The sequence below is a fragment of the Botrytis sinoallii genome, assembly GCF_014898435.1.
Source record: "Botrytis sinoallii strain Bc 23 chromosome Unknown BSIN_006, whole genome shotgun sequence".
NCBI classification, from domain to species: Eukaryota; Fungi; Ascomycota; class Leotiomycetes; order Helotiales; family Sclerotiniaceae; genus Botrytis; species Botrytis sinoallii.
In genome coordinates this window covers 1,114,175-1,125,790 of record NW_024066033.1, presented here as the reverse complement: position 1 = coordinate 1,125,790, position 11,616 = coordinate 1,114,175, and the positions used below count along the sequence as shown (strand labels likewise).

General features: G+C 40.4%; 5 protein-coding genes across 5 annotated transcripts; 3 read left to right on the top strand and 2 right to left on the bottom strand.

Moving 5' to 3' along the window:
* Positions 1-235: 235 nt before the first annotated feature.
* On the top strand, positions 236-1,337 carry EAF02_004110 (uncharacterized protein; the record flags this gene model as incomplete). Its single annotated transcript, XM_038900158.1, has 3 exons — positions 236-452; positions 484-1,033; positions 1,082-1,337. 3 exons carry the CDS (start codon positions 236-238, stop codon positions 1,236-1,238), a joined length of 924 nt encoding a protein of 307 aa, XP_038759865.1. The 3' UTR covers positions 1,239-1,337.
* Positions 1,338-2,442: 1,105 nt separating this feature from the next.
* Positions 2,443-3,212, bottom strand: EAF02_004109 (uncharacterized protein; the record flags this gene model as incomplete). The annotated part of the gene is made up of 3 exons (XM_038900157.1): positions 2,443-2,864; positions 2,947-3,054; positions 3,197-3,212. The coding sequence occupies 3 exons, from the start codon at positions 3,210-3,212 to the stop codon at positions 2,443-2,445; spliced, it is 546 nt and encodes a 181-aa protein (XP_038759864.1).
* Positions 3,213-4,092: 880 nt separating this feature from the next.
* On the top strand, positions 4,093-4,488 carry EAF02_004108 (uncharacterized protein; the record flags this gene model as incomplete). The annotated part of the gene is made up of 1 exon (XM_038900156.1): positions 4,093-4,488. One exon carries the CDS (start codon positions 4,093-4,095, stop codon positions 4,486-4,488), a length of 396 nt encoding a protein of 131 aa, XP_038759863.1.
* Positions 4,489-5,453: 965 nt separating this feature from the next.
* On the bottom strand, positions 5,454-5,654 carry EAF02_004107 (uncharacterized protein; the record flags this gene model as incomplete). The annotated part of the gene is made up of 1 exon (XM_038900155.1): positions 5,454-5,654. One exon carries the CDS (start codon positions 5,652-5,654, stop codon positions 5,454-5,456), a length of 201 nt encoding a protein of 66 aa, XP_038759862.1.
* Positions 5,655-6,638: 984 nt separating this feature from the next.
* EAF02_004106 (uncharacterized protein) lies at positions 6,639-8,595 on the top strand (the record flags this gene model as incomplete). The annotated part of the gene is made up of 4 exons (XM_038900154.1): positions 6,639-6,863; positions 6,920-7,274; positions 7,343-7,912; positions 7,976-8,595. The coding sequence occupies 4 exons, from the start codon at positions 6,639-6,641 to the stop codon at positions 8,593-8,595; spliced, it is 1,770 nt and encodes a 589-aa protein (XP_038759861.1).
* Between the last annotated feature and the right edge of the window lie 3,021 nt (positions 8,596-11,616).

The window sequence follows — 11,616 nt, the reverse complement described above, 5'->3', positions numbered from 1 at the left end:
TGCATTCTCGATAATGTTCTATTCAGTAGGTTTCATAACCGCTTTTGGAGTTTTTCGAAGGTACTATGCGAAAAACATGCTCACCGATAAATTTGCATCGGATATGTCATGGCTTGGTTCTTTTATCGTTTTTTGCATGTTTGGTGGAACATTTGTTGCTAGATATCTAAATGACAAATATGGCTCAAAGGTACGCAACTTAGGTTCACCATGATCGAAACCACGACTGAGAAAAATGCAATTTTTGGTATGTGGAGGCAGTGCTGTGATGCTTCTTGCTATGTTCATGACTTCTCTTTGCAAGTACTACCAATTATTTCTCGCTCAAGGCTTTTTACTCGGTATCGGCATTGCATCTATTCTTCTTCCCGCCTTCACCATAGCGGCTCAATACTTCACCAACTATCGAGGCCTGGCACCTGAAATTGTAGCATCAGGATCTTCGTTGGGTGGTGTTATTTGGCCCGAACAAAATTTTGACAGAAGTTGGCTTTGAATCGGCAGTTCGAATCGTTGCTTTCATTGAACTTCCTCTATTGACCATCGGATGTCTTTTAGTCAGAGCACCTGTTACAAAGGCGAATCATACCAAGGCAAACCCAGATTTCTCTTCCGTCAAGAATTATGTCCTCATGTTACTCGCAGTTGGACTTTTTTTTGTTTACTTTGGCCTCTTCACGCCTTTCTTCTACATTGAGCCTTGGGCGTTGTCTCTTGGATTTGAAAGTAACTTTGCGTTCTATACAATTAGCATTGTCAATGCAGCAAGTGTATTTGTTCGCATCATTCCGGTTCTATTGGCGGATCTATTTGGATGTTACAACATTGCCGTTATTGCTGCGATTTCCTCCGGCTTAGTCTGTACTTGCATGACAAAAGCTACTTCTGTAGCTGGAATCACTATATTTTCTCTTGCTTATGGATTTACTTCAGGGGCAATTATCAGTCTTCAAGGAGTTTGTGCAGCAAAGCTGGTACCGCCAACGCAATTTGGAATTGCCATGGGCTCCGTCATGACGTTTCTCTCAATCGCGTAAGTTCCCGCTCACTACCCTGCAGATCCAAACTTGGCTAACTCTAGCAGCGGGCTTGTGGGCTCACCTATAAATGGGAAGATTCTCGATGTTTGGGGTTACCTTGGAATGTCGCTGTTTTCCGGAATGACGATGCTTTTGGGAGGATTGGTACTTCTAGCCGCACGACTACAGCTCAACCGCCATTTACTGGCGAAGGCTTAGGTTTGGAGATATAATTCCATGCATAATCTCTATCTTTGAAAATGTCCGATATCTGGATCAGGCAATAAAATATGATTCTTCGATGTTTGAATGGATTGTCCATGTTCGTGGAGAGTTACCGATCATATTGATTCCAAATTATCATACCAAATGCCTGCAATGTGAACCTAAAAACCTCGGAGAGAGGATTTGAACACTGTTGGGATACTCTTTGATACTCTTAGCCCACCCTAAGTCCATACAAAATTCAATCTTAATATTCAAGATCAATCGCAAGTTCATGGTGTTCTGACGTGCTACACTACAGTACAAATTCAGTACCGAATCAATACCGGTAGATGACAGCCTTGATGTCCAATGCGCCAAAGGAGCCAAGGCCAAAACATCAAGTGTCAGGTTAGAGTTTGGATGAGCATAAAGCTTTTCTATATTTGATTTTTTCATAATGTTGTTCATTACTCAGGATTGATTGCTTGGATCTCGTTGTTGTGGTCATGTCATGGTGAAGTTTTATGTGCCAAAACAAATTAAGAAATTAATTCCATGAATCGTCTGATCTGCAATCGATCATCACTCTATATCTGCATAGCCAAAAAAAGAAATATGTATTAAGGCTGTATCAAAACTCCGAATCCCCATTACGTTTCATATGGTCCATCCCGTGTCCGAGCACAACCCTTCAAACGAAAAAAGCCTCATTCATCTGATTTCCCCACATGCGTCCCCAGACCATCAGACCTTCAGATCTTCAAAACGTGCTTGTGCTAACAACGCAAAGTTCCGTCGTCTTGAAATGCCTCATTGCATCGATACGGCAGTGTTCAGTAGTATAGTGTACCTACTTACATCGACGACATAGTGTCTGACCGAACATTGAGAGGTCCGAGGGGAGTATTTGCAAATTATCAGACGCCTGAAATCAAAGGTGTCATGAAAACCTCGCACGATGGCTTCTATAAGTAGATGAAGATATAATCTGTTTGCTTGCTTTTTTTTAATCATCTTCTCTATCTATCATTCCAAGATACCTTCTTCGATTTTCCATCTTCACAAACCAAATTTGTCGAACAAAATTCGACATATCACATTCTTTTAAATTCAAATAATCAATCAAACTACCTTCATTTCAAATTGAAAATGCGTCTCTCACTCACCATCGCTATCTTGCCATTGGCTCTCGCCGCACCCGTATGCGCATCTCCCTTCATATCATTGACCACATGTTAACAAGACTGCAGACCAAGCGACAGCTCGATAGTCTCCTTGGAGGAGTAACAGGCTCCTCAACCGGTGGTGGTGGCCTCTTATCCGGACTCACAGGAGGAGCAACAGGCACTTCTACCGGTGGTGGTGGCCTCTTATCCGGCCTCACAGGAGGAGCCACGACCGCTACCGGTGGTGGTGACCTCTTATCCGGTCTCACAGGAAGAGCAACAGGCACCTCAACCGGTGGTGGTGACCTTTTATCCGGACTCACAGGAGGATCAACAGGCACCTTGACCGGTGATGGTGACCTCTTATCCGGCCTCACAGGAGGAGCTACGACCGCTACCGGTGATGGTGACCTCTTATCCGGCCTCACAGGAGGAGCCACGACAGCTACCGGTGGTGCTACCACCGCTGATGCTGGAGGAGCTCAAGGAATAGTGAGTCTTCTCTTTGCCTTTTCATCTCGATGATGGTTACTAATGAGCTGAGTAGGACACACTTATCAGTGGTTTGACCGGTGGTGTAAACACAATTGGTGCCGGGGCCACCGGAGCCACCGGAGCCACAGGAACTGGAGCTGCGGGTGCAGGTCTTCTTTCTGGATTGACTGGTGCTGTTTAGAGATTTGAGGCTGAGATGGGAAAGTGCGGGGCAGGGAATGCGTAACGACGGAGAGATGAACAGAACTTTCATTTATGTTTCAATTCTATACTAGGCAACAAATTATTTCATACCATGTTTTTATTTACATAGCTCCATGAGCATCGATGACAAGGTTCACTGTGCAGTAAAACTGAGTTCTGTCCTGACCTGTAATTGAACCACTCGGGCAATGTGACGTCAATGGAAGCTTTCATACATGTGTTCTCAGGATGAAATCCTAGGTTGAAGTTTCTACCATTGGGTATACGGACTAACAGGATACTGCAATATGGACTTGCAAGTATATCTTGATATACCGGATCTTGTATCTTAAGAATAGTTAAAGTTAATATTCATGAGACATGGAATAATCAAATTGTGGATTCTGGTATGAAACAACCGAAGAATGAATTTGTCCAAAATTTCGAAAGCTGGAAGTATCCCATGAATTCACACGCCTACTAGTGGTCTATCTATCACCTGTTCTCGGTTCTCAATATCAGCTTTGCAAGTTTCAAGGAAATGAACAAAAAAGAAACGTGTCTCCACTCGCATAAATATCTACAACGAGGATGAAAATACCTCGGTATCAGCAATTGGGTAGTCTCCCTCTGGAGCATTACTTTTGAAATGTGGAAAATTGTCCAATGTTGATATAGAAGATAAAGCTTGTGAGAAGTAGAGTGGAACAATGCCAGACCTTGTCCGCCTCTATTCCAATGTTAGATTAAGCAGAAACGTGGGGATGTACTTGCTTTTTCTACCCCCTCTAATATGACTGTTGTATATAGCTTCGCAATGATCCGGCTTTTCATTTTCACTTCTTGTTCATCAGATCGCTCACATTCTTTTTCTATCACTCGCTACCTACTCTAACAGAACATACAACTTTGACGTTCAGTTTACACACTTCACATATAATCTCTCAATCTGAACTCGCAATATACCATAAATCAATCAATCTTCTCGCTATAGACAATCCTCAAAAACTCAACATACCAACATGCATTTCCATCTTTCCTTCATCATCGCAGCCCTCCCTCTTATCTCCGGTGCCCCTACCAACACTCACAAGCGTCAACTCGACACTCTTCTCGGCTTGGGTACATCCAGCAGCCCCCTCGCATCCGCATCCGGCTTATCGGGTCTCGGTTCTCTTCTTGGAGGTAGTACCGGAACGGACACAACTTCAGGACTTGGCTCCTTGGAGAGTGGAATCTCATCATTGGGTTCTTTGGGTAGTGGAACAAGTACATCATCGGGACTTGCTTCCTTGGAAAGTGAGATCTCATCACTGATAGGTGGAACAGGTACGCTTACTGGTGCCAGCGCTTCTTCAAGCGCGGATGGATTGAGCTCTTTGCTCAGCGGATTGGCACGAAAGGAGAAGAAAGTTTAGATTTGGTGTGAATGATTTCATCACCTAGTGAGACGGCTTGGGGCCTTAGGAAGTTTGGATGATATAGTTTGGCTGGGAGATTTCTTTGTTGGGTTGCATCTTGAAATTATGTTCAGAAGGAATGAGAAAGTCGCAGTCTCGAAAGCAAAAATGACGGAACTTTTGACCAATACTGTCTCGATCACTTGGCTCAAGCTCTTTTCCTCCGTGTGTGCGACGATTAAATGCCATTGTTCGCTGGAACTTGCCATCAATCATCAAAACAAATAGTGAATGAATGTATGCTTCTTGTAGTTTCAAAAAATGGACATGGTGCACATATAGCTTCTGAAGAAACTTAATTCTTGTCCCCTCTCTGTCTCCCTGATCTTGTCTCCCACTTTCACTTCCCTTTGCTCTCACTGACTCCCTAGTGCACCAAAATCGGCGATGAAGATTGCTCCAAAAGTGCCATGGAATGCGGGGTAGATTGAAATGACGGTGAAATTCCAAAATTGAATCGTCGTCCCAACGTCCTCGATATTTGGAGTTGTAATAAGTACGATATCTTTTGGGCGGGGAAATTATCGATATGAACTTCTTTATATGTATCCTCTCTATCATACTCAAGGCCACGAAACACTGTACTGAAGTGTAGACAGGCACGCATGTCAATTATATCTATCAAACTAATATTTGATTATTGAGAATTATCTTCGCCTTCATAAAGATTCTTGAATACTATATCCTTCAAGACCATTCGAAAAGAAGGACGACCAGACTTCTGTACTCTCTAATGTAGATTTTAGATCTCAATCCTGATAATGACTCGCGGGAGTCTTCAGAGTTGGAGTTTCGATACACATTGAAGATCACCAAGATATCAGTTGCACATCTGAATATTATATAATGGCTCGCGAGAATTGGGAAGAGATTTATTATAGAGATTGGACGTTGACCCATATCACATATGAAGATATTCATCATTACAGACGATATGAACATTGGATCATGACCCAACCTCCGCGAGCATTTCTGACACGATTGGTCAATTCTTCAAAATCTCCAAAACCGAATCCAGGATCATCCTCATCCACATCTTCGTCGTCATCATCCTGATTCTCATCTTCATCTTCGTTCTCCAGCGAATAAATGTAATTTACAAGATGATAACTGTAAAATTTCATTCCCTCCAATCTTTTGGAACGACACTTGGCGAAAATTACTTACTCAAACCTTCCATACACAACATCGCAAACAAAATAAGCCAATCTCAGGCCACAACACCAGCAAGTACTGCTCAGATACTAGAACATTTCCAGGAAAAATATACATCTGTATACTTCTCTGTATCCAAAAACCGTGCAGTTAGTCATCAAAACCACCATGCCAAGCAAAAATCATCCACAGAAGCGGAAGGTGTATCTGGGGGATTATGTGCACATTGATCCTAGTTGGAGCATCACATGAAAGTAATTGCAGCGGAGCAACAACATCACCCAACATGACCCCCCACAAGCCGAGTATACGGGTAATTCTGAATGCGTATCGTGAGTAGAAATTTGTCAAAGGTACGGAATTGACTTAGTTCTGATTACTTACATTACCTGAGAACGAGGTTTGATTTGCGGGATGTATACGGAATGATTAATTGTGTGAGTTTGTTGGTAATATGTTGGCGTGTTTCATGGGTATAGATGGACTGATAAATAGTATATTTCAGAACGCAGAGTAAGTATTGGTAAATTATAAGGCAATATCTCACCAAAGCCCAACGAAACTACATGCCCGAATCTCACGCTATGCTTTCGGTTGTACGGCTGAAGGGGTAGCGACAGATATCAAATCAATCCAACAAGATATAACACAGAGATGCGTTGGATTTGCAGTCAGACTGGAATATGATTCCCTGTCCTAAAAAATGCGATGTGTGGATTTCCCATTTCCCTGCCCCGGGAAGAATATTTCGTGCTTCATGCTACTAGAGTGTATTCATATTTACAGTATATATAGTGCAAGTGCAAGAGCAAGAAACGCTTCTGAATTCGAATTCAAATCTGATACTCTCTACATAGATAGTAGCTATTTTGTTCATCCACTAAGAAAATTTCTACACCTCTCACAAATCCAACATAACCCACTCCCCGTTGATCGAACTATGTTTACACACAATGAGCTCTCTCCAAGATTCCATCACTCAAGCTCATTACATTGTCGTCGGAGGTGGCACATCCGGCTTGGTCGTTGCCAATCGGTTGACCGAGAATTCCGATGTGCATGTTCTTGTTCTTGAAGCGGGTGTAAACCGTAATGATGACCCTCGAGTTCAGGTTCCTGCTTTCTGGACAACGCTACTAGGCTCCGAAGCCGATTGGCAGTTCCGTTCTGTTCCCCAAGTAAGTAGCCGAGAGCCCATGGTTTCGAGATATCGAAAGCAGCTGATGTAGAATAGCCAGGTCTAGGCGGTCGAACGATCAGCGAGCCGCAGGGGAAGCTTCTTCGAGGCTCGTCCGCTATCAATTGCCAATCCTTCATCGCCCCTGCACAAGCTGAGATCGATTCATGGGCTAAATTAGGAAACGATGGTTGGGACTGGGCCGCTCTATCTCCATACTACAAGAAATTCTATACTCTTTCACCACCACCCGACAGTGAGACTCTCGAGCATCTAGGTATTGACTGGATAAATGAAGATTACTGCGGAAAATCTGGACCCATTCAAGTATCATTTCCTGGAGTTATCCAGAATCCGCTTTGCAAGGCCTGGATCGATAGCGTTCGTGGCTTTGGAAAATTAACTACTGGAGGTACGTGGTGGCTGCCTGCAAGCGGAACTTGTTCCATACCAAGAATACCATGAACTTACACTAAATAGATCCTTTCTCTGGAAACTCGACTGGGGCATATAGCAATGCAGCTACGGTCGATATTGCTACCAAGACTCGAAGCTACGCAGGCTCTGCGTATGGTATACCGGCTCTTCAGAGACCGAACTTTCACTTGATTACTGACGCTACAGCTCATAAGATTTTGTTCGAGGAAACAAGCAGTGGCGTTGTTGCAACTGGTGTACTGGCATCTGCTAACGGTGAGATTAAGCAATTTACCGCCACCAAAGAAGTTATTCTCGCCGCTGGAGTGTTCAACACACCCAAACTGCTTGAATTATCAGGCATAGGAAATGAAAGTTTGCTCAAGAAGCACAACATTCCGGTCGTCATTAGTAATTCTGGCGTAGGAGAAAATATGCAGGATCATTTAATGACGGGTGTTAGCTTTGAGGTTGTTGATGGAGTACCAACTGGCGATCCTCTGTTGCGCCAAGAGCCCCAGGCGTTGGAACTTGCTCAGAAATTGTACACCGAGAATAAATCAGGTCCCTTTACTATTGGTGGAGTACAATCTCACGCATTCATGCCCATCCTGGAATTTTCCGACGAGGAAGGTCGCTAAAAACAGGCGGAACTACTAACGAGTATACTCCAAAAGTACCCTCCAAAGCCCCAAGATGTGGAACATTTTGAAGCTGTACGTTCGATCATCGAAAGTCCAGGAGAATGTTCGGCGGCTTGGTTAATATTTCTCGCTCAAACGAATCTACATGAGGGGGGAAAGAGTTTTGTAGGGTCAGATCTACAACCAGAAAATTTTGCTAGTCTTGGCTGTTGCCAAAGTCACCCGTTCTCTCGAGGATCTACTCACATCTCCTCATCAAATGTTGATGATCTACCTGACATTGATCCACGATTCCTATTGCATCCTGCTGATCTCGAGATCTTCGCGCGTCATATACAGACCCTCGAGACACTTCGTCAAACGAAAGAACTCTCGGCCTTCTTCAAACCTGACGGGAAGCGAAACCACCCAGACTCCTTCCATATCCATACTCTTGAGGGAGCCAAGAAGTACGTCCTTGACACTGCCGTGACTGCTTATCACACTTGTGGTACCGCTGCAATGCTACCAAAGGAAAAGGGGGGTGTTGTAAATGATAAGCTGATCGTTCACGGTACGAGTAATTTACGCGTGGTTGATGCAAGTATTTTCCCACTGATTCCACGTGGGAACATCCAATCCTTGGTGTATGCTGTGGCGGAAAAGGCTGCAGATATCATCAAAGCTTTTTGATATGATGTCGTTGCAATAGCTAGCTAGCATTGACCAGAATTACGCCATAAGCGTTTCGTAGAAAGTGGAGGTATAATTATGATGTATTCTGAGAATGAAAAATCGTCTTGCTGAATTGTTCCCAAGACTGGCCAAGATTGGCCAAGACTGGAAATTTGAATTATGGTGATATGAAAGAAGTAATTCACAATTACTGATATGGAATTTGAAGAGAATAGAGCACACGTGTGTGGGTGATTAGATGTATACAATGTGTATATATCGTGGCGCAAATGGTCCTATCACGACAATCAGTGCGCGCCCAATTTTCAGGGTATCTTGAATTCGACAAACCCGGTAGCGAGCGATTGTAGACATGAAATCCCCCCTCAAGCGATACATTGTGAATAGAATGAATTTACTGTATACATTTACATCATATAGTATTTCAACGGTGTATACAAGTAGAAAAGTCAATTGCGATAACATCTCGGCACCGAGTTATCAAAAGTCCACGCAATCCATTGAGCGATCACCAAATTTATTACGGGGAAAATGGACTTGGTGCCGCTGCCAATCTTAAACCCGAAGATCCACCGGTGAAAATATCACAATCTCTCGAGATGCGACTGGAAGCCACTTCCAATTACCACATTGATCTATTTATCTACGGAGTAGCCATTTCTCAATTCGGAATTCTCTCCGTCTAACGGGTCGGCTTTATCACCCATACTTGTGAATGTCAGATGCTGATAACATGCGTCTTTTGCCATCAAGAAGCACTCACTTCCTGGGGAAATGTCGTCGCACTGATGGGGAGGGGGTTAAATCGTTGTAAGAGTTCTGGAACCTTCTTACCGCACATTTAAGCGAGCTCTTTCCAGTCACTTTATTTTCAATACCTTATTATAAATATTTGATGAAAAACCCAAAAATCATTATTTTTTAAAATCAGTTTCAAAATATCAGTTCAATTTAACAACAATAATGATTTCTATAAATTTCATTAAAATTGGGGTACTCCTTGTTGAGTTAAAGTGTTTCAGATATGTGATAATAGAAAATCCTAAACTTGAATCGAGAAAAATTTAGGTGTATTTCGAAGTACGGTAAGAGATATAATTAAATCTAAATCTTATAGGATTATATGCAAAGGGAAGGTATATTAATCTTTTATGATGATAGCTAAAGAGATTTGATGAATTATAAAGTATTTAAATAAAGATTGGGGTAGAAGAAGAATGATTTTTGAGTAGGTTCGGAATGTACTAGGGGTGAAAGCTTCAATGTATATAATTTGTTGGGAATTATACAAGTATGGCTATAAATGTTATATAGTATATTCTAAATCTTTATTTCAAGATAACAAGCAAAAAAGAGATTAGATTTTGTGTATATCTATTGATAGTGAGGAACTAGTAATATTACTGTTGCTAGGTTAGGGGAAAGAAATTGGAGAAAGGTTATATAACGTGGTTTATCACCGAGTGAGCCATATCACCGAGTGGGCCACTTTCACCTCAATTCACATCTTCAAACCTATATTATTCAACAACGATTGAATCAATTAATTAAAACTATTAAGAATCTAATAATCTAGGATCTATTATATTATTTTGATAGATTCTTATATTATCATTTGTCTTTCTGTATTTACTATAATACTGAATAAAAAGTACTTTCCTATTAGAATTCCTCTCTTTTTAATACTCATTGTATTGAATCTGAATATCAACCTCTTATTGAGATAATATATCAAAAGCCTTTTGTTCAATAAGTACTCCTCCTTAATACAATTGGGTTTTTTTCATATATCGATATTTACTTAATACCTTATTTGCTTTTTGAAATATACAAATCTCTATACTCAAAAATGTATTCTTATAAGTTAATCTCTCTGTATCTTTAGCTAAAATTAATACAATCTCGAATATAGGTATAGAAGAATTTAATTAATATCGAGTTATTCAAAATTTCATTAAAGTTGATTAAAAAAAAGCTTCAGTTGGATTATAAGGGGTTTGAGAAATCCATTAATCTAGATCGAAAGAGGGGGGGGTAGGTGTACAAATTCGAATATCTAATTTTAAAAGTACAGTATCAGAATCAAAGGGTATTAAATCTATTCCTCTGAATCCTAATTTCATATTCTGAGAAGTGATTGATTCTTTATATATAGCTTTAAAAGCTATAAAGAATTCAACCTTCGAAATATGATTGATATATACCTTAATAAACTTATTAATTTGATTACTATATAAACATTTCAGATTCCTAAAACAATCTATATCAAGTGATTGAGTTAAATAACTTGAATATAGTAATAGATTCAAGTATATAATATCATTCTCTTTGCAATATACCTGAAAAGCTCTTGTTCTATGGCTTTCATGCTTGTTTAATATCAATATTCGATATCTGCCCTTTCTTCAATTCTTAATATACTTATCGAAGTATTTCAATCATTCTAAACCTATCTCATTATTTGTCTATTCATTAGATATAGGTTTAATAGCCCAATCCGCAAGAAAATCAATTTCGGTATACCAATTGGAGAGGTGAACTTGTCCCTGAACTACTAGAAATGGGGGAATAGTTTTATCCTCTCTATTTCCATATATTATTGCTATAGCTTATTCTTGATTATCTAGCTATATTGATTTATTTTTGCCGCATCTTTTGGTACTAGTAACAATTATTACTATAGATATAATTCTTATCATAAAGTCTGTTTCATCGAAATTATAGAAATCGCCATCCAAAATATCATATTTCGCTTTTATATTTGCAACCACTCGAAACCAATCTTCAATAAGCTTAGGATCTTTGCAGAGAGCTCTTTGGAAATTATAAATACAATTAAAACATATCTTTAATTCGATTCGACATTATACAAATCGATATGTCTAGAGCTTTCCAATATATTTCGAACTCTTCGATTCAAGAATATAATTTGTTATATTTTCTATATTCTTGATATTAAATAAAAATCCTCTTGAATCTATATCAAATATATATTTAATAATCATATTCTCTTCTAAT